Source organism: Gobio gobio (assembly GCF_949357685.1).
Source record: "Gobio gobio genome assembly, chromosome: 13".
NCBI lineage: Eukaryota > Metazoa > Chordata > Actinopteri > Cypriniformes > Gobionidae > Gobio > Gobio gobio.
The window spans coordinates 42,624,353-42,648,178 of NC_137106.1; the positions used below are offsets into that span (position 1 = coordinate 42,624,353).

Consider the following 23,826-nt stretch of genomic DNA (forward strand, 5'->3'; position numbering starts at 1 on the left):
CTGTAGTATGTCAGATTACTTGTTACATCATAAGAAGAATGGCATCTACACTAATATTAGTATCTCTGTTTATCCCAAGGTTTACAGTAGTCTGCCGGATCCAAGCCGTATCCAGATCAGATGGTGGACCTTCACCTAGACACGACCACAATGCAGTCCTGAAGTGCCAGCAGAGATCCTGTCAACTATACTCTCCCTTGTAAAGGCCTCCTTCACTTCACTTTCCCTCTGTACAGATGAAAACGTCTTCTCATCTACTCATCAAATGTCTCATCTACTCGTCTCCTCCATATCGTTATAAAATATTCACCCCAATGGAAAGCATATTTACACTGTCTGAATTTTGTGAATTATGTGCCATTCACTATAGAAAACAGTGTGAAAATTGTGTGAACAAGTGATGATTTCGGCCGCAGCCTCAGTGTTTATTTATAGTGTTTACAGGAAGCTTCAGAGCATTTGATTGGACAGAAAATATGATGAGAAGCTGAAGTGCAGAGTGATGTAATCAAAATCGTTGATCCATATTGGCAGAAGTTTTGAAAGCTTATATCTTATAAATTTGACTTTTGTAATTGTTTTGGAGTACACTACCACACAAGAATTAACACACCATTGCGACAGTATATGGTTTATCTGTGTTCTTCAAGCCATTTGAGTATTTTCATAAGGATAATGTCAATTGTAATAATATCGCTATAATGCAATCGACATATAGAATACAAGGGCTGTGCGATATTGAAGAAAAATACAATATGCAATACCTTGTTAAACAATGCGATATTCGATATGTGATATGATATTGTTTTAATTGTGTAAAAATCTATTTAAATTATATGAAAACAAATATTTAAAAACCGAATGATACCATTTATGTCTTTGCTTTCTTTTCCCAGAAAGAATGTGATCGCTACAACTTCTGAAGCACTTTTTTTTTTTTATCAGTGCCAAAGAGACTCAAATAACTGTTGTTTTTTACCATTCAGGCAAGTATTATACATCATTATAATCTGTGAAGTTTCAATTTTTTTGTGTACAGTCACAATAAAAACAAATTGTTGTGCTTTTTGCTAAATAAAGAAAACACACGATGCGCGATCTGCAGCCTCTCTGTCAAAGACGTTCATTTAGACAGTCTTCAGAAAATGACCTAGCTTAGTGAATACTTGTCTCACAAAATGAGACATATGTCTAAAGAAACGCTGAAATGTCAGGTTTTAAACACTGTAAACCAAATCAAAGACAAATATTCTGTGTTTATGTAATCTGGTTGAAAGCAGAGAGATGTTAGTCGTTCCTGAGCGGCTCATTATACACTAATGCGACCACGCCCACGAAGCGTGCGTTCTATTGAGATTCAAATACTGAGGCTCCGGAGTCGACACCCACACATCACATCACACATCAACTCAAACAAACACATCAAGTACTGCATTCCTACTTTAACTACATCGTTTTGAGACGCGTTTAATAATCCTGGAATAATTCTCCATGAAAAGCGGTTCATTTCTGAAAGAAACGGATTCCACCACTGTGTGTAAGTAGACTAAGTTTACTCTGTAAGCATCTGTGAATATTAAACGCAAAAACCTACGCGAGGACGCACTGAAGCTTTCTTTGTTTAAATTAGCTAACAATGACTGCCAGATGTAAGTAATTACCTTGACTAACTATACATCATTTAAAAGATCTAAGACTCAAGCTTCCATTTTTGACCTCTGTTTTATTCTCAAAGTCATATAGTGACCGTAATTTGTTAATATGTGTCAGGAGTTATGAATATGAAAACCGTGTCGGTACCTTTGATTGTAGTCAGCTGATCTCATTCATAAAAAACTCCTCTATGCTCGTCATGAAGACTCACGACAAAACAACATCCCTCAGGGCTTATAGTTCAAAAGTGTGCAGATGAGGAGAAATATTGATAGATTCTCATATGTCTGTGTCAAATTTCTATACAGAGAAGTGTTATTTCAATCTGTTGTGTTTTCAGTTCATACTGGCAGCCGGAGGGCGCTCCGTGGTCATGTAGTCCATATATGGTAGACGAAGAAGATACAATGTGACATTCTCTCTGACATAAACAGCTTCCAGAAATCCCTATAAAGGCATCTTTACACAGCAGACGCGGCACAGAAACCGATTCTGAAGCGGCATAACATCACAAAAATGTGCATTTACACAGACCGTTTAATGCGTCTCTGAAGCGGCATAAATGCATTTACTCAGGAATGAAAATCGCGGGAAACAATGCTTTAAACATTACAACAGTTTTAACAAAGTGTTATAAATTAATAAAAAAATAATGGAATATATAAAAATAAAATAAAAAATACAGAATTTTTAATTATTTTCCTCTGCGTGCTGGCGCTTTTGATGTTTGTCATGATTCTGTATAGGCTTGTAGGATACGGTATAGCCTAGTTGTTTTATATTTCGTAATAAAATTGTGCCTGCTTGAACAAATGCTATAAAAATATATATATTATTACGGGTAGATCGCTGCAGGATTTAAAGTGGATGAAAGTTTTTTTTTTTAAAGAAACAAAGTCACTTTTGGAGCAGTCGCAACAAATGAAAAATGATAGCGTTTCAAGACAGCAGATATATATCAGCAAATATAAAATCCAATATCAAATATCGTTCTCAAAGAGATAATTTTTGGAATACAATATTACAATGGACAATCACAGTGACGCCGACTGGGTTAAGCATAACCCATCTGAGGGAAATGTTGCAGTGCGTTGATCTGCCAGACTCTTCAAAGGAAGATTACAAACGGGAAACGCCAATTTATTACACACTACGGTGGTTTGCTTGACGATGTGAGTTGGAGCACTACACAGGCCACAAATCTACGCCCTAGCCTGGCCAGTGTCTGACAGCTAATCAAAATTTTCGGCCTGAGTCCGACTGGAGGCCGTTTTTTGTTGTTGTTTTTTTTATCCTCCCTATTAGGCTACACATTGTTGCAGCCATTCAAATAGTTCAGATTTGTTTTTAATGTCAAAGTAGTTCTAATTCGTTTCGTTTCTTTATTAAGTTAATTTAGAAAAATGTTTGAAGCATTTTTTGGTTTGTTAAATTAAAGTTAAAAGATGAAATTAAAAGATTATAATACTTAAACATAGCCTAACTAGGCGATATGAAACTAAATAGGCTACGGTTTCTTTAACCCTCTGTCCGACCAAGTCGTCTGCGCCTTCTGATGGATTTTTTCCTTATTCCAGCGGAAACTCACAATACTCCGTTATTTTTAGGCATACAGATAAGTGCAAGACATAATTATAAACAGTAAACTGTCTACTTTTATTTGTGTGCACTCAATAACAGCAAAGGCCGTGGATTATTTTGCACTCCAAACGCTGTCTTCATTTCAAAAATATATTTTGTTAATTAAACGCAAAGTTTTTCTAAATTCAGTTTATATTTCCAACAAACGAAATTCCAAGCCAAAATAACTAAGTGGTAAAACAAAAACTTTGAGTTACCACCATCAAATTCAAACATTTCACTCGTCTCTGTAGCCTATGTGGCAATGCGTCACACCCGGGCATAGGCCTACATCAAAGTGGATAATTCTTTACAGATGATGGTATGTTTGGACAGAAGACGTGTTCTTTATTAAACTCATAAAAAACAATAGAACATAAAATGCCACAATTTATCATAACACCTCATGTGTGCCACTCAAGTATAAGGTGCTTTCCTTGCCATCAGTGCTTGGATAACACACACACCACACACACACGTCTCCTTCCATTAAAAATAATGGCGTGCGGTGGCTGGGATATACATAAACCTAACAACATACGTAGCATGATTTTTGGAATGATTTATCACGAGAGGAAAAAAAATTTTTTGTCGCATAACATCAGTTAATGGAAACGCTGTCATTTCGCAATATTTTTTTATCGACTTTTAGAAAATATTGCAAAAGTTTTGCGCAAATCTGTAATGGAAACAAGGCTGAGTTAAACGCATGTTCGATCAATTTAGCCTCTCAAATCAACACTTGACTTGTCTTGCCTATAATAAAATCCATAGATATAAAACACTTCAAGCATCACAGTAGCCGCGTTTCCATTACCCTTCAAATTGCGCAAATTGAAATTGCGAATTGAAAATATGCCCAATGGAAACGCGTCAATTTCGCAAAAACTCCCATATATCGCAAAAAAGTTTTTACGCTCGCATGAGGTGGTTTTTCAGGCAATTCGAAAAAGGAAATTTCCGCAAAACTGCAATGGAAACAGTTTTTTTCGCATTTACAGGTCACCTGGTACAGTCACGCATTGCTCTCACATAGGGCCTACATATAATTTTTTTTCCACTCAAGTATGTACGAGATCTTATGTCGTTAAGACAACATATATTTTCTCCTAATAAGGAAAGTGGCGTAACTTTATAATGACGGACCCCGGTGCAAACACAAATATCATAACTATCTATAGGCCTGTAATTATGACATATATTCAAGAAATGTATTAAAACAGAAAGACGCTATAGTTTCAGCCTTGCTCAAAGACTAGGTCAATCCATTCCCGATGATCTTGGTTTGCATCTTATTTATTAAATATAGCCTACACCCAAATAGTTGATTAAACATTGATCAAAATTAAAATACAATTTATACAAAACGAAATTAATATTAAAGAAAGACTTTCTAGAAAACAATTCAATTGTGCTCAAAATCCATGTCTCCAGACATATGCGCATCTGATTTGCCTTACTCATGCTGCTCACTTTTCATAATCAACATATGAAATATATAATATAATATAAAATATATAATATAATATAAAAGATTATAATAAATATTTAGATATTATAAACAAATATGATTATAATATTTAGACATAGCCTAACTAGCTATATTAAACTAAATAGGCTACGTTTTGTTTAACCCTCTTTCCGACAAAGTCGTTGGCAACTTTTGATGGATTTTTTCCTTATTCCAGGAAACTCTCAATATTCAGATTCATTTTTAGCCATACAGATGTGCAAGACATAATTATAAACTGTAAACTCTCTACTTGTATTTGTGTACACTCACGATAACAGCAAAGGCCGTGGACTCAGGGAACAGATTATTTTGCACTCCACTACAAACGCTGTCTTCATTTCAAAAATATATTTTGTTTATTAAACGCAAAGTTTTTCATTTCAAAAGCATTTCTAAATTCAGTTTATATTTCCAAAAAACGAAATTCCGAGCCAAAATAACGAAGTGGTAAAAAAAAAACTTTGAGTTACCACCATGCAAACTCAAACTTTTTGCTCGTCTCTGTATGTGGCAATGCATCACAATAACCTGCGTATGTAAAAGTGGATCATTCTTTACAGATGATGGTATGTTTGGACAGAAGACGATTTCTTTATTAAACTCATAAAAAAACAATAGAATACAAAATGCCACAATTTATCATAACACCTCATAGGCTATGTGCCGCTCAAGTATAAGGTGCTTTCTTTGTCATCAGTGCTTTGATAACAAGCACGTCTCTTACCAGTAAAAATAATGGCGTGCGGTGGCTGGGATATACATAAACCTAACAACATACGTAGCATGATTTTTGGAATGATTTATCACGAGAGGGAAAAAATGGTTTTAGTCGCATGTAGGGTTGGGAACCGAGAACCGGTTCTTATGCAGAACCGAAACTGATTTTTGAAAAATACCAGAACCGCGCGAAATTCCTAAGTTTCGGTTCCGAAAACGGTTCTGGTGCAATGTGTGTGCGCGAAGCGCTGGAAGCGTATCCTTTCATAGCGAGTGACAGCCAGTGTTGCCAAGTCCGTGGTTTTCCCGCTTTCCACTGTTGCCGCGGGCTGTGTTTCATGTCCGCGAGTTGAAGCGATTGTGCAATTGTGTGGTTTTTTTTGTAAAAACCTGGCAACCCTGGCTCACCTCATCATGAATATTAATCACGTTGCCTGCCGCTTCCAGGAGTGCAACGCAGTTCAGCCTGAAAGCCCTCACGCTACACATTTACGGTTTTGCGTCAGATATTTTCTCGTTAACCACCAGCATGGCGAAGAGAAAGTCACAAGTATGGATTCATTTCCAAAGAATGAATGATAATGAAGCAAAATGTAACACATGTGAAAAGTTAATAACATGCAAAGGAGGCTGCACTAGCAATTTGACTAAACATTTGCTACAGCACAGAGTGCCTCAGGGCTTATACCAGATTTATAGTGAAAGGCCTATATATATATAGGCTATATATATATATATATATATATATATATATATATATATATATATATTATATATATATATATATATATATATTTGTCAACCGTTGAGTCACCATGGTTTAGGTAAGCGTTTAGGCACAATTACCTTTGTAATGCTGAATTGCAATGTATTATTTACAAGTTCACTGAATAACTGAATTACTATTAAATTAATATACAACTAATTAATAAATATAACTAATAAATATAATTTATAACTTGGTTTTATTCAGAGACAGAGAGATAAAATGTAATAAGACAATTTCAGAGGTGTTCATATGAAAAACAATGTGTTGCAAGAATGGCTTAATTAATACTGTAATATATGTACAGTTCAGGACTTTTTTGACATTGCCAACCTGTAAATGAATTTTAGAGCTAGTATAAACACAAAATGGATTGTTTGAGTTGCGTATTGTGCCTTTTTCCTTTACCACTATTTGTTTAATAATTTTAATGGAACCGGAATCGGAACCGGAATCGTTAGGCGGAACCGGAACCGGAACCGGAACCGGAAAATTTCTCACGATTCCCAACCCTAGTCGCATGTCAGTTAATGGAAACGCTGTCATTTCGCAATATTTTTTTGTCGACTTTTAGAAAATATCGCAAAAGTTTTGCGCAAATCTGTAATAGAAACGCGGCTAGTGTTAGTTTAAACATTTATCACCACCACCACCACAAAAGGGTATTTTTGACAAGCTGAGGCTGAGGCTGATGCTGCTCGCAAACGAAACGGGCTACACGATCTAAACTAATACAAATTAAAACATGCAGGTTGTTTACACCTCTCCGCAAAATGAATATAATTCCGATCTTCAATTCCCTTCAATTTAAATGTGAGTACAGGACTCTTTTACCTTAATTCCTAGATGGTTTGTCTCCTGCTTCTTGATTCTCGCGCTGCGTGAGCTGACGCTGACAGGCGGTTGTCATGACAATGGGGTAGTTTAAGGCGGCACAAGTTCGCGTTCATTTACACTGAATCAAAGCCGTTTCAGCATCGCCTTTGATACTAGGGGCCGAGGTGGATCAGACCCGGCATATTTTAAGTCTGCTTTAATAGAGACAGAGCGACACGCGTCATAATCTGAAGACCACGCCCACCGGGGGGGGGGACAATCAAACCGTCTCTATTGACTTTGCATTGCGTGAAGCTGCCTTTTTGTCATTTTGGACTTATAACAAAAAACTGAACAATGTATAAAAGCTGATATGTGACAAGGTGTACAGCAAACAAGCTAAACAAAACCCAGAAGCAAAAACCCAGACGTTTTTATAAGCTGTTGACCCAAAAAACGAGCGTTTAAGTACAAAAAAGTGGATTCAGGCCATTGAGACTGAGCGCGCGGGTCATATTACACTGAGAACTACGACGACTAGAGGGGAACGTGATCAGCGACAGTAAATATAATATATAAAACGGACATTTGGATATTTTACTTAACAGTGACAAAATGTTTACTGCACACAGACATATTGAGGCATACTGAGTGTCAGGGTTCCAAAATGTACCCATTCTTCCTGCTGAAGCTTCACTTCGTATTGCCTGTATCCACTTTTATCTTCTTAAACGCTCGTTTTTTGGGGTCGACAGCTTATAAAAACTTATTTCTGTGTTTTTTAGCTTGTTTGCTGTACACCTTGTCACATATCAGCTTTCAGACATGGTTCTGTTTTTTGTTATAAGTCCGAAATGACAATAAGGCAGCCTCCCGCAGAGCGTTGGATTGTTTTCCCCCCCGGTGTGGGCGTGGCCTAAATACGCTCTGTCTCTATGCGGCATTGCGTCTTTACACAGAATTTTGAGCAGACACAGAGCCGCTTTTGAGCCGCCATAACTCGGCTGTGTAAAGATGCCTTAACATGCAGATAGACACGTTTGAAGATAATAAACACACAATCGCGACAATATATGGCCTATCTGTGCTATTTAAACCATGTTGGGTGTTTTCATATAGATTATATTTATAATGCAAAAACTGTCTTACAAATTGTAGATGAATATATTGTTTTATGTGAATTAGTAGGCTCAATGATTCTCACATCAGTTTAAAGAAAAAACTCTATGCAAATACACGCAGGAGTCAAAAGTCTTGTGAACACATATCTATTGTGTGTTGAGGCCTTAATTAAAAAAAAAAAATCATTTTTTTCAAAAACCGTGCAAAAACATTTTGCTCTCAAAATTACAAGCATGTACATACATGTTCCTCACATATTATGGTAGCCCAGTTTGTGCTGAATACAGTGTAATTACACTTTTGCCATTAATGTGTTAATAAGCAACTGAAAAAAACACAAATGTTATGGTGCGTTCACACCGGACGCGATTTGCGCAAGTCGCGCGAGTGATTTACATGTTAAGTCAATGCAGAGACGCAAAATGGCATTCTGCGGCACGATTCGCGCGATTGAGGCGGCGCGAAGGACGTGAATTGAGCGTTTTGAAACGCTCAAGTTGAAAAATCTGAACTTTGGCGGATATTTCGCGCCGCGTTAACCAATCAGGAGCTTGCTCTAGTAGTGACAACAATGAGGAGAAAATCTGTATATTAATATCTGGTTCAGACAATATGATTATCACTGTGATAACATTAAATGACATGAAACACAACACAGTCTCTTTTTGTTAAATGCAAGTTTATGTATGATCAATGATACAAAGGTAAGTAAAAGGTATAATAAGCTATACATGAAATAAAGCAAACAATTCAGTCAAACATTCAAAGTCAGTGCTAGTAGGCTAACGTTACAACTGCAACGTACAGTTATAGCCTAAAAATATAAAGTAATGAAACTTCTCTTTGCCCTCAGCCTAAACAATTTGCCAGGGAACAAATTATAGATCCATGAGACCAAAGATCGGCTGTTACAAGACGAATTATAGCTCGAGACACACCACAGAGACATCAGAGCCAGCGGGAGACGGCAGAAGGACTGGCCGAGGAAAGGTTGCCCTCGCCGGCTTTGACGAGCGCTGAGCGCCGCTGTCCGCTGGAGCTCACAACTCCGAAAACGCCAGATAAAATGTTCAAATAGGCACTCTTTATATAAATAAACCCCAGATTTGAGCTTTAAACAACTACATTATCGACTGAAAAAGTCTTAAAACTACGTTTTGTCACACATTAACAGTAGATTTTAACAAAAAAAGACATGTAAACACAGCCCATGTCAGCCATTTCTCAACAAGACGAGCCGCTGGCGGAAGCCCCTCCCATGACGCGTATTCGCGTCTGTTGTGTAGTGAATGTCACGCGCGATTCGCGCAAATTTAATGCGCGATTGAAGCGAGTAAACTCAAAATGTTCAAGCGTCCACCTTCGCGCGATCAGCGTGAATTATTCGCGCGAATCGCGTCCGGTGTGAACGCCACATAAGAGTATGTCAAAACTTCTAAAGGGCCCCAAAAGAGCTCAGACTCCAGAGGGTTAAGGACAAGCGGCAGCGTGTTCACTTGGCTGCCCTGCTGTCAATTTAAGACTTGCACGCATCTAATATACAGATACACGCCGATTTTACTTTCACTTTAGACATAACCGACACTGTTTATGTTAACCTTGTGTGTATTTGACAGTATTAGCGCAGTAAGACGACTACTTAGTCCAATAATCACTTGTTAATCACAACTTTCTTGATTGTGAATAACTATAGTGTTCCGTGAGTATAAGTATAAAATAATGCATGTTGCGTTGTTCAGTATTGGGATGGAGGCAAATGATAGAATGTGTAGAAAAATTATTCATTAAATGCAAAACCAATATTGAGAATTGTGGCATCCCTAGTGTGTGTATTTGAGAGTTTGAGTGTGTAACAAGGCACGAAACTGAAGGGATCTCACGCTTTCAGAGACGCGGCTTGTGCGCACGTTTCAGTGTGTGTCAGACAGCAGACAGTGTGAGACTGCAAGAGTTGTTTTTCGCAAGTTATTGCGTTTAATAACTATTTTTAACGTCAAGCAAGTCACATAAGTAACAGTCGTGTGCCTATCTATTCTCTGCTATATGCGTCAACCTAAAACCAACACTTTTCACAATGTTGAAGTAGCCTATTCAAATTATTCAGATATTGCGTGCTGTTGCGATATGCATATCACAATATGTACATTTGCGTACAATTGTAAAATTTTACTGAGCATTATTTTTTTTTCAAGATTAGTAGTGAAAAATCTGATGTCATGACAGCCCAAGTCTGAAGTATTTCACTCAGTTCCCTGATCATTCCAATTCAATTTCAGCAAGTGAAGAACAAATTTATACTCAAGTGTGTCATGTATTATGCACATTAAACATCGGTCTCTGACAGAGAGCATGTTGAAGTCACTCAGGCCGCCTTTTTCTCCCTCTTCTTGGATGACACATTGAAAACATCCAAGTAGTGTGGGTTTTCAAGGAAATGCACTTACCTCTGCTTCTTGTAAACACTACTGATTTGAAAACACGCGGATCGTGAGGTAATAATTATTGATTTCTTAGCCAGCAAGTATTCAGTGAAGTGTGGCATGCCCATGAGTGTGTTATATTGATGTTTTTAGTTTTTTTAGTTCCAATATTCCAGGGGTGTCCAAACTTTTTTAAAAGGGGGCCAGATTCGATGTTGTGGACACACCTGGGGGCCGGTTCTTTTTCATTCATATATATATATATATCTACTGTTAGCTCTACTGTTACTGTAATCTACTGTTAGCTCAAGCTTTTTTCAAATCTTTCAAATATATATATATATATATATATATATATATATATATATATATATATATATATATATATATATATATATATATATATATATATATATATATATATATATATATATATATATATATATATATATATATATATATATATATATATATATATATATATATATGAACATAAACTAACATGTTTTGTTTCCTGGAAACATGACAGATTTGAAAAAAGCTTGAGCTAACAGTAGATTAGCTTGAGATAGGACCCAGATGTAAATTTATAGATATTTAACAATATCTGTAAAACTTTCATCAACCAAAAAGTTTTAATGGGTGAAATTGAAATATTATTAGTGAGTTAGAACTATATTCTTATTTAAATTAACGAGTACTCTATTTAGATCACCACAGGTAAAACCACACGGCCAAAAACCACAGATATTTTCCAGTCCAAATATATAAGATTTCTTCTACTAAGGAAAATTACCAAATTTTTCTTGATTTCTGGGTAAAAAAATCAAAATGAATAGAGTTTTTGCTTAAAACAAGCTAAATTATACAATGTTTACAACAGAAAGAAGAAAGAAGACTGCAAACAGAAACACTATTATTTTTATTACAATATTATTTTTATAACCCCATTGGCAGATATATTTGCTTGTTTTAAGCAAAAACTCACTTCAATTTCATTTTATTTTCCAGAAAACAAGAAAAAATATCTTATGTCACTTAACAGTAAATGCATCTTTATTTAAATTTTTAAATAAAAAATAAAAGTTTTAAATCAAATTAATTTTTTTTAAAATAAAAGTCAGATTCAGCACAATCTGTGATTGTTGTCAAATGCACTCTTCACTTTGGCTAAATTGCAGAACGTGTTTGATTAAATGAAAAGCACAATAATCCGCGCAATACATGCTGTTTCCAAGTTCAAGGCGGATATGTGTGTGTGTGTGTGTGTGTGTGTGTGTGTACGCACGCTGCGAAACGGACCGACTTGCACATATGCTTCGTGTGCGCGACTAAACCATCAAATACACAACAACATAGCCTATATCTCAAAATGACAGGCTTGGAGAGTATTCACTTAAACACAGTTTAGCTTAAATGGGCGTAAATAGTTGGGAGAAATAAATGGGAGAATGATATTAGATCTGCGTCTTAAAGGGGCGGCATCTAATAAACCTGGTGACGATTGAGCCATTAATGTGAATCAAACAACAAAAGGCAGAGAAAATTACTTGCAGCTGTTGTATATGTGATGCTCTTAAAAAAAAGTTTTTTGTTATTTTTTACCTTTTTATTAATCATATATATTTGATTCATAAAAAGGTTTAGCACGTAACAGCACCGCTGCTGGAAAAAATTCTAGGGGAAACACTGTGTTTAGTTGGTTGTTCTGTCTAGTTCTTGAGCATTATATGAAGTTGATATTATATCAATTAAATGAGCTGAGAATTAAATGAGAATTATTTGTGTATCCGATTAGAATCTGATTTTAAATTATTGTTGTCCACACTGTGTATCGCCACTGTTCAGATCCAATTTGTGTGTCCATGCAGCTCTTTAGTTTTCCAGAATATCTGCATTGGTTATATTGCCAATTGCCAATCTGCATTGGCAATGATGTTGCGTTGGTAGACATAAGTCAAAAACAGCAACGACAACCGCAACACAGATGTCGTCTTATTTACAATATGACATTGTGTAGCCACTGCGTGCTGGACTACTGTGTCTTCTGAGGCAGTGGCAGAACCGTAGGAGAGGCTTTATTCCGTGCTGTCGTCTGCCGGTTTCAAAACATGTCTCTGTTATATTGTGATTTAATCAGATTTCAATCAGATATGCACAAAAATCGGATTTGGACTGACAGTCTGAAAGTAGTCTTAGATCCGGTTTTATCACTGCTGCAACCAACGCTGACAGTGTGAGGGGGGTAAACTATGTTTGATTTTTGGGTAATTATAAAACGTGCTGAAGACATTTTAAATGCTTTTGCATAGTTATTTGCATTATACTTATTTGACGGAATTAAGTTTATTTGGAAATGCAGATCCTGTTGTAAATAATAGTGAAAAATCTATTTTTAAAACTGCTGTTCCATTATTACCCCTTAGCATATTTTGTCTTATCATCAATTTTAGAGGGAGGTCTGTCCTTAATAATGTCACTGTTGTGCCATATTTGTCCCACTTGTTGATGACTGTCTTTACTGTTCCATGGTATATCTAATGCCTTGGAATTTTTCACGTGATTGATATCTGTAAACAGTTAAAACATTTACAGTTCAAAAACTGTAATAAAGTTATTATTATGCTGATGCTAGTAAAATGTATATGTTGAAAAATGTGTAAAAATATATTTTTTGTCTTTCCTTACTGTCATGGGGCAGCCCAGACAGAAGGTATAAGAGTTTATGTTGAATTAACTGCCAGATATAGTTTATTGTGTAACCAAAATACTAGTAATAACCAGGGGGACAAACATTCTGTATAAAACAGGAGTTTTAATTATAAACAAGCCTGAAATACACCTGATAGAAATCTGATGTATAGATAGCCATTTACTGAATATCAATATTGTGTGTATGAACTTACGTGTGATAGTAGTGCTCCAGGCTCTGGGAACAAAGCCACTCCTGGAAGGCAAAGTCTCTGAGCAGCTGCACGTGGGCCTCAGTGATCTCCCTCCAGTGATGCTTTTCCTTTACTACTTCCTCCAGTCGAGACAGCACACATAAACTCAGCTCCTCCAGAGTCTGAACATCTATAAACACAGGAACATACACATTCATAAACAAACAGACACAAATAGAAGCAAGATTTGACCAGGTAGACAGTGAAAGTGCTCCGACACGTTGCTCAGTGTCACATACAGTCATGTGTAAAAGAAAGGACACCCTTTAGAATTGTATGGTCTTATGTCAATCAGAACATAATAAAAATCATCTGGTCGTTAGCAGGTCTTAAAATTAGGTAAATACAACCTTAGATGAACAACCACAAATTACATATTACACGGTGTCATTATTTATTTAAAAATAAAGCCAAAATCTAAGATCATTGCTGCTGTTTTTTCTTCCTCGGGATTGTGATAACACACACCTGAATGCTCCAGACCAGCAAACTGCCACTTTTATAGAAGTGATCAATAATCAATGATCAATTTGATGACTCAATTAATCAAAGACATTTGATAAGCAGCGCCTGACTGCTACTTGCCCTCTTAATTCTTATGGAAGCAGTAAGGGTGTACTTAGTTTGTCACCCAAGCCATTTTGGCTTTATTTTTGATAAATAAATAATGACACAGTGTAATATGCCACGTGTTGCATTTACCTCATTTTAAGACCTGCAAAGGACCAGATGATTTGAAAGCCAATAAATCTCATTTTTAATATACTTTTTGTGAGTTTGATTACAAAAACAAAAGTCTCACCATTAAAAGCCATGTCCCAAGCAGACAATTATGATGTTCTCATTGTTTTATAGGGCTGTCAAGCAATTAAAAGCAATTAATCTAAAATAAAAGTTTGTGTTTAAATATTTGTGTACTGTGTATAATTATTATGTATATTTGAATACACACACAAACATGTATATATTTAAGAAAATATTTGTATATACTGTATATTTATATAATTTATATAATAAATTAAAAAAAATCTTAAATATATACATGCATATGTGTGTATTTATTTTACATTTACATTTAGGCCTTTAGCAGATGCTTTTATCCAAAGCGACTTACAAAAGCGGGCATTAGTAGCAACTAGAGCAGTCAAGGGCAACAATATGCAATATGCAATATGCAATATGCAATATGCAAGTGCTGTAACAAGTCTCAGTTAATCTAGCACAGAACAGATTTTTATATATACACTGAACAAAATTATAAACGCAACACTTTTGTTTTTGCCCACATTTTTCATGAGCTGAACTCAAAGATCTAAGACTTTTTCTATGTACACAAAAGGCCTATTTCTCTCAAATATTGTTCACAAATCTGTGTTAGTGAGCACTTCTCCTTTGCCAAGATAATCCATCCACCTCACAGGTGTGGCATATCAAGATGCTGATTAGACAGCATGATTCTTGCACAGGTGTGCCTTAGGCTGGCCACAATAAAAGGCCACTCTAAAATGTGCAGTTTTACTGTATTGGGGGGTCCAGGGGGTTATGTGTAAACACAATAGCGATTTATCGTTTGACAGCCCTATTATTTTATGTAGCCTATATGACAGACTTGCGCTGCACATGTTGCACTTAAACATTAAAAATTAACATATATCGGCCGATACATTACAAATATGGTGGCCGATATATCTTTGTAATTGACCAATAATCTGATTGATAAATAAATAGCTTACTCTTACTTCAGTTTTTAAATTTTGCATTCAGTTCAAGTCAAGTCAAGTCATGTCATGTCATGTCATGTCATGTCATGTCAAGTCAACTTTATTTATGTAGCACTTTTTACAATGCAGATTGTTTCAAATCAGCTTCACAGTGTTAAACAGGAGAATAATACAACAGAATTTTATTCGGCTGTACAGCCACTCCGGAGAAAACGGTGATGTCATCAGCTCATTTCAATTATCATACAGTGACAATGTGGGCATTAGATCAGTAATTAGATTTTTTTTTTTGTAATTTAGTTTATATGGTTAATTTAGTTTACTAATTAGATTTATTTGGATATTTAGTTGAAAATTTAGTGTCCCCAACTGAGCAAGCCAAGCCAAAGGCGAAGCCAGTCGCAAGGAAACCAAAACCCCATCAGGTGTCCTAATGGAGAAAAATAAACCTTGGGAGAAACCAGGCTCAGTCAGGGTGCCAGTTCTCCTCTGGCTAATTAACAAACAGCGTATGATTATTATTCTGGCAACTTTAAAGGTCAGAGGTCATATTAGATTTGAATATTCAAAGGATCGGAGGCCACACGCCAGAGATGAGTTTATTGAGGATGCCGTGTCGATGAGGTAATTTTAGGGGGAGTCTAATTGACACGGTCTCTACAGACACTTAGGGGTCCACCATCTGATCTGGATACGGCCCGGATCCGGCTGACTGCAGTAAACCTCGGGATAAAACAGAGAGACTAACATTAGCGTAGATGCCATTCTTCTGATGATGTAACGAGTACATCAGGTGTTATGGAAAGTGTTCCCGGTTCCGGCTGACCTAGTTAATGCAGCCTAACAATCTTTTTAATTGAAAAAGTGTTTTATGTGTATGGCATAGTAAAGAGATGTGTTTTTAGTTTAGATTTAAACTGACAGAGTGTGTCTGCTTTCCGAACAATGCTAGGAAGACTGTTCCAGAGTTTAGGTCCTAAACAGGAAAAGGATCGACCGCCTGCAGTTGATTTCGATATTCTCGGTTTTATCAACTGGCCAGAATTTTGAGACTGCAGTAGACATGATGGAGAATAATGTGTTAAGAGCTCGCTCAAGTACTGGGGAGCTAAACCATTTAGTGCTTTGTAAGTAATAAGCCAGCTTTTAAAATGTATGCAATGTTTAATAGGGAGCCAGTGCAGTGTTGACAAAACCGGGCTAATATGGTCATACTTCCTGGTTCTAGAAAGAACTCGAGCTGCTGCGTTTTGAACCAGCTGGAGTTTGTTTATTAGGCGAGCAGGGCAACCACCCAGTAGAGCATTACAATAATCTAGCCTTGAGGTCATGAACGCATGAACTAACTGTTCAGCATTTTGCATTGAGAGCATGTGCCATAATTTAGATATATTTTTAAGATGGTACAATGCAGTTTTACAGATTCTAGAAACGTGGCTTTCAAATGAGAGATTGGTATCAAAGAGCACACCCAGGTTCCTAACTGACGACGAGGACTTGACAGAGCAGACATAAAGTGTTAGACAGTATTCTAGGTTACTACTTGTGGAGCTTTTTTGTCCAATAATTAACAATTAAGTTTTTTCTGAATTGATTTGCAGGAAATTACTAGTCATCCATTTTTTTATATCAGCTATGCATTCCATTAATCTTTTGAATTGGTAAGTTTCATCAGGGCATGAAGAAATATAAAGCTGAGTATCGTCAGCATAACATTGAAAACTAACGCCATGCTTCCTAATGATATCTCCCAGTGGTAGAATGTACAGAGTGAAAAGCAACGGTCCTAGCACTGAGCCTTGCGGTACTCTATACTGAACTTCGGTGTGACATCTCTTCATTTACTGCTACAAACTGATAACGGTCGCATAGGTATGATTTAAACCAGGGGTGTCCAAAGTCCGGCCCGCGGGCCAAATGCGGCCCGGGGATGAATTTCAAACGGCCCACAGCGTGTCTATTAAAATGTATTATATGTGGCCCGCCACAGATCATTTACAAGTCATGCAGTTTCACGATGTCACCGCAAGGTGGCAGTACTAGACTTTAGGCCAGGGAAACAGCGCCCAAAGCGGAACGAAACAGCGCTGCTTGTGCTCTGCGCAACTCGCGAGCTCTGACTCTGAACAAATGTGTTTACCTGCTGAGTGTCTCCATCACGCGCCCACTAAACAGCCTTCGAAGCCAGTGAGAAGTGTTCGAGTTCAGCGCTGAGGTCTCCGGTACTGAATCTCTCTGTGATTTGATTTGATTTAATTTAAATCCAGTTAAACAGTGCTGACTTAATAAACAACACTAACGTGCAAATCAGCTGAGCCGATTTCAAAATAATTTTCAAACAACAATTCGCATTTCGAATTTATCATGGATTTACTGTGGTAACACCTGTAACCGTGGTCATTTGTCAGAAATGTAGGTTAATATCTAATTTTATTTAATTTGTAATGTAGACATGTATTACATGAGTAATAAAGGCCAAATTGCAGACTATTTTTTGTCATAAACTTGCAGTTTTGTGCATTTGTATTTATATGTCTATAGACTAAATACTATTCTATATCTATATCTATATCTATATCTATATCTATATATATATATATATATATATATATATATATATATATATATATATATATATATATATATATATATATATATATATATATATATATATATGTATGTCTTACTTTTTGCCTTGTGCGCCCTACAAAAAATGCTGTCATTTAGTATTTTTGTCCTGTTTCTAGTCTAAATATATCTAAAAATTATATCTAAAAGATGTTACGAGATAAGTAAAATTACATTAGATATTTTTTCTTGTTTTCTGGAAAACACTATTTAATTGAAGTGAGTTTTTGTTTAAAATAAGCAAATATATCTGCCAATGGGGTAAGAAAAATAATGTTTCTGTTTGGAATCTTTAAGGAAGATTTTGGAAGATTATTTTTCTAATCCATTAACAGATAATTTAGTTTGTTTCAAGCAAAAACTCAATTCATTTAGATTTTTTCCCCCAGGAATCAAGAAAAAATATGTAATTTTCCTTAGTAAAAGCATCTTGATTTAAGAATTTTTTGATATTTGGACTGGAAAAAAGACAGAAATAGTCATGAAAAGCATGTTTTGTAGTGTGGTTTTACCTGTGGTGATCTAAATAGAGCACTTATTTAATTTAAATTAGAATAGAGTTCTAACTCCATAATAATATTAAAATTTCACCCATTCAAACTTTTTGGTTGATGAAAGTTTTACAGATATTGTTAAATATCTACACATTTCCTATCTATACATCTCAAGCTACTCTACTGTCAGCTTAAACTTTTGTCAAATATATATATATATATATATAATAGAAAAGGGACCGGCCCCCAGGTATGTCCACAACATCAAATCCGGCCCCCTTTAAAAAAAGTTTGGACACCCCTGATTTAAACCATGCCAATGCAATTCCAACTAATGCCTACATAATTTTTGAGTCTTTTCAAAATAATGTTGTGGTCGATAGTATCGAATGCAGCGCTAAGATCGAGTAACACTAATAGAGAGATACAGCCACAATCGGATGATAAGAGTAAATCATTTGTAAATCTGATGAGAGCAGTATGATACGGTCTAAATCCTGACTGAAAATCCTCACAGATACCATTTCTTTCTAAAAAGGAACACAATTGTGTGAGGCCACTGCCTTTTAAAGTATTTTTGACAGAAAAGGTAAATTTGAGATTGGCGTGTAATTGACTAATTCTGTAGGATCAAGTTGCGTTTTTTTAATAAGTGGTTTAATAATAACCAACTTAAAAGTTTTTGGTACATATAATGACAAAGATGAATTAATGATATTAAGAAGAGGATCTATGACCTCTGGTAGCATCTCTTTTAATAGCCTAGTGGGTATAGGGTCGAGCATACATGTTATTGATTTTGATGATTTTGAGTTTAGCCAATTCTTCTTCTCCTATAGCATTGAATGAGTGTATTTTTTCCTCAGTGACACTACAATGCTCTGTCGTATCTGATACTGTAGTAGACGGCGGCATGGTTATAGTTTTCTTCCTAATATTATCAATCTTACATGTAAAAAAGTCCATAAAGTCATTACTGCTGTGCTGTTTACAAACATCAGAAGTTGAAGCTTTATTTTTGGCTAATTTAGCTACTGTATCGAATATATACCTAAGGTTGTGTTTATTTCTTTTAAAGGTCCCATGGCATGACATTTTCATTTTATGAGGTTTTTCAACATTAATACGAGTTCCCCTAGCCTGAATATTGTCCCCAAGTGGATAGAAATGTTGATCGGTGTAAACCCGAGTTGTGGCTGTCTTTCTCTGCCTTTGAGAAAATGACAGGCCAGACTAGCCAATCCTGAAGTCTCCTGGTTTGACGTCCAAGCAGGAACGGTTACCTCCCTTTCCTCCACCCAGAGAATCTGGCACGCCCATGCAAACGCTCGAGAGATCATTGCTTGTGAACGAGTGAACGCTGGCAGTTTCTCAGTGTTTGGATGTACAAATGAAAACAGAAGTCTTTTTTCAGTTCCTTCTGACCTGTGATCAGTGATTTCTGATGTGTAGCTAATTATTTATTATTCGTGCACACTCAGCGGCTTCTCTCTCTCCAGACAGAACAGTGTTTTCATGTTTTCTATCTTGTGAGTCAGTGTTTTTGTACGTCCTCGTCGCGTCTATCTGTTCTACAATGTGCATACAGTCATGAGTTTCTGCTCAACATCGGCAGACTCACATCTCTTTAGAGATAAACCTCACACACGCCGAAGCTCGGGCTGCACTGACCGGTCGGCCTTCAACATCACCGACCCCCAGTACTGCATCTGGCCCACAGCGGAGGCACCAAACGTGGCCAGAGATTAAGCAGAAGGGGGGTAAGCGTGAGCATATCCGGGCTAGGCAGCTGTCCCCACAATAAACTGGATTACATTCGATTAATGCTGTTGTGTCTTTGTTAACTCTGTGTACTCAATGCGCGTCACTGACGCCTTTCATATGATAGGAACATATCTAAAAATAATGCTATTATCAACACTTACTCATAACTCGTTGATCTCGACAGCTGTAATGGTACTTTGCATGTGTTACAAAGTTGGTAATAATGATGAAGACGGACTCTGTGTGACTGGGACTCGTGTTTATTCAGAACTCTCAGATACAAACACAATAAACTTGCGCTGACTGACAGCGCTCTCATAACTCAGTAGTTACTATAAATAACTTTGTTAGCGATCGCTGAGCTGTCTCTGGTACATTAGTGATGTCCGGTTCGCGAACGATCTTTCTTTTGAACCGGTTCTTTTTAGTGAACCGAATCAGTTCACCAAATCGGACTGAATCATTCTAAACGGTTAGCGTCTCCAGTCAGCGCTGATCCATAATTTACTAAAGTTACTAACTTTCTGACATGAGTGACAGTCACTCCGACTAGAAATAGACTAATAACCTGAAGTATATGCTGTAACTGTAACAGTTCACTGAACTGAGACTGACAGAACTGATGTGAAGTGAACTCCGGTCCATCCGTCTCTCTGGCAGCAGCTCGTGCCTGCTCCTGCCTCGTAGACCTCGTTAAACCACGCCCCCTCCGCTCATTTCAAATGCAAAGATGTCAGCCAATCACAACAGTGGGCGTTTTTACTGAAGTCTCACAGCAGACACGCCTCTTGAAACAGGGCATTCAGCCACAGGGCAAACATCAGTATTGAAAAAATGCCTTTTATTTCTAAATTATGACATTTTATGATGTAAAAATCATACTTATAATATAAGTTCACCTCAGGAAACATTATAAAATAATAGAAAAATGCCATGCCATGGGACCTTTAAGAGAGTTTTTACGGCCTTTATGTATGCGATCATGCTCTCTTTCCACGAATTTCAAAAAAACTCTGCTGTTTTAAGGACCCAAGTGTGCTCATTGTACCACGGCGTTGGACTATTTTCTTTAATCTTCTTTAAGCGCAGGTTAGCAATTGTGTCTAAAGTGCTGGAAAATAGAGAGTCAATAGTTTCCGTTGCAACATCGAGTTCTTCTAAGCTATCTGGGATGCTGAGGAGATGAAACTGATGAGGAAGTTTATTTAGAAAGCAATCTTTAGTGGCGGCAGTGATAGTCCTGCCATATTTGAAGCGAGGGGATGGCTTTGCAGCCTTAGCTTAATTAAGTATACAAGATACTAGGTAATGATCTGAGATGTCATCGCTCTGCTGCAGAATTTCAACTGTATCAACATTAATTCCATGTGACAATATTAGGTCTAAAGTATGATTATGGCAATGAGTGGGTCCTGACATGTGTCCTAACTCCAATAGAGTTTAGAATGTCTTTAAATGCTAATCCCAATGCGTCTTTTTCATTGTCTACGTGGATATTAAAATCACCAACAATTAGGATTTATCTGTAGCCAGGACTAACTCGGATAGAAAATCAGCAAATTCTTTGGTAAAGTCTGTATTGTGCCCAGGTGGCCTGTATACAGTAGCCAGCACAAATGTTAAACAGGATTTATCATTTACACTGCATAGTGTTACATAAAGCACCAGCACTTCAAAGGAATTATATTTGAAACTAGACTTCTGAGTAATACTGAAGATATTATTATAAATTACAGCAACCCCTCCCCCTTTGCCTTTCAGACGCGGCTCGTGTTTATAACAATAATCTTGGAGGGTGGACTCATTTAAAGTAATGTAGTCGTCAGGTTTTAGCCAGGTTTCTGTCAAACACAGCACATCTAGATTATCTGTAATCATATCATTAACAATAAGCACTTTCAACAGCAATAAGTTAAACTGAACTGTGAACATGCATTTCAGACAATTGCATCATGTTCTTGCTCTGTCCATGTAATAAATGCATGTCCTTTAATGAGTTTTTTTTTAGCACATTTACTACAGGGGCCGGATTCACAAAATATTCTAAAGAATAAAATTGTTCTTAACTGCCAATTTCATCTTATTTTCGAACTTAAGAAAAAAGATAAGAATATATTGTATTCCCTTTTCTTAAAGGGTTAGTTCACCCAAAAATGAAAATAATGTAATTTATTACTCACCCTCATGCCGCTACACACCCGTAAGTCCTTCATTAATCTTCGGAACACAAATGAAGATATTCATGAAGCTTCGGAGCTTATTGGATCAGCGAGTCGATTCAGTGGTTTGGAGCGCCAAAGTCACGTGATTTCAGCAGTTTTGCGGTTTGACACGCGATCTGAACCATTGAATCGACTCGCTGATTTGATACGCTCCGAAGCATTGTTTTGAAATCGGTTATCACTATATAAGTCGTTTTTTAGGTTTTTTTGGCGCACCAAAAATATTCTTGTCGCTTTATAATATTAATATTGAACCACTGTACTCACATGGACTGCTTTAAATATGTTTTTAGTACATTAATGGATCTTGAGAGTGTAAATCGCTTTGCTCTCTATGGAGGCCTCACTAAGCCTTCAGATTTCAACAAAAATATCTTAATTTGTGTTCTAAAGATGAACGAAGGTCTTACGGGTGTGGAACGGCATGAGGGTGAGTAAAAATTACATTATTTAAATTTTTGGGTGAACTAACCCTTTAAGAATGTTCTTATCTTTTTAAATTACTTCTTAAATTTCATCTTAAAGGGATAGTTCACCCAAAAATTAAAATTCTGTCATCATTTACTCACCCTCAAGTTGTTCCAAACCTGTAGGAGTTTCTTTGTTCTGCTGAACACAAAAGAAGATATTTAGAAGAATGTTTGTAACCAAGCAGATAGAGCAACCATTGACTACCATAGTAGGGAAAAAAATACTATTGCTTTGTTACAAACATTCTTCTAAATATCTACTTTTGTGTTCAGCAGAACAAAGAAACTCATACAGGTTTGGAACAACTTGAGGGTGAGTAAATGATGACAGAATTTTAATTAGATGAAAGAATTTGAAAAAAAAAAGAAATTTTTTCAAACCCCCACCTGAATATTTTTAAAGGTCCCATTCCGCATGATCCCATTGTTCAAACTTTAGTTAGTGTGTAATGTTGCTGTTAGAGCATAAATAATACCTGTAAAATTATAAAGCTCAAAGTTCAATGCCAAGCGAGATATTTTATTTAACAGAAGTTCCCTTTCAAAGCCTACAGCGAACGGCTGGCTTGGACTACATCCTGGTACTTCCTTCTTTAATTACGTCAGTAGAGCAGTAGAACAGACTAACCTCCGCCCACAAAGAAACGCGAAAAAGGGGGCGCGGTCTTGTTGCTGTCCCACGTGGAGAAGCGGACGTGTCGCGTGGAGAAAAGGAACTGTTGCGTTGAGTGTGTTTATCGCCATGTCGTCGAGACGCTGTTATTTTCATCCAGGAGTCAAATCACCTTTGTTTGGCTTTCCCAGGGACGCTGTAGAGATTATTGAACGCATACATCTCTCCGTTAAGAGGCGTGACCTTTCCAACATGCGCTAAGCTGCTGTCGAATCACAACACAGGAACTGCTGGCACGTGCGCTAAGCTGCGGTCGAATTACAACACGGTAAGCGCTGGCAC

The 23,826-nt window shown here is 36.7% G+C and overlaps 1 protein-coding gene across 4 annotated transcripts in view; it reads right to left on the minus strand.

The window, feature by feature from the left end:
• Window positions 1–23,826, minus strand: part of arel1 (apoptosis resistant E3 ubiquitin protein ligase 1) — a 116,638-nt gene that overhangs the window by 86,707 nt on the left and 6,105 nt on the right. For all 4 annotated transcript variants that reach the window (XM_079833385.1, XM_079833383.1, XM_079833384.1 and 1 more), the window contains one exon: window positions 13,534–13,702. In XM_079833385.1, coding sequence (XP_079689511.1) covers window positions 13,534–13,702 — 169 coding nt within the window. The remainder of the gene's footprint in view (window positions 1–13,533; window positions 13,703–23,826) is intronic.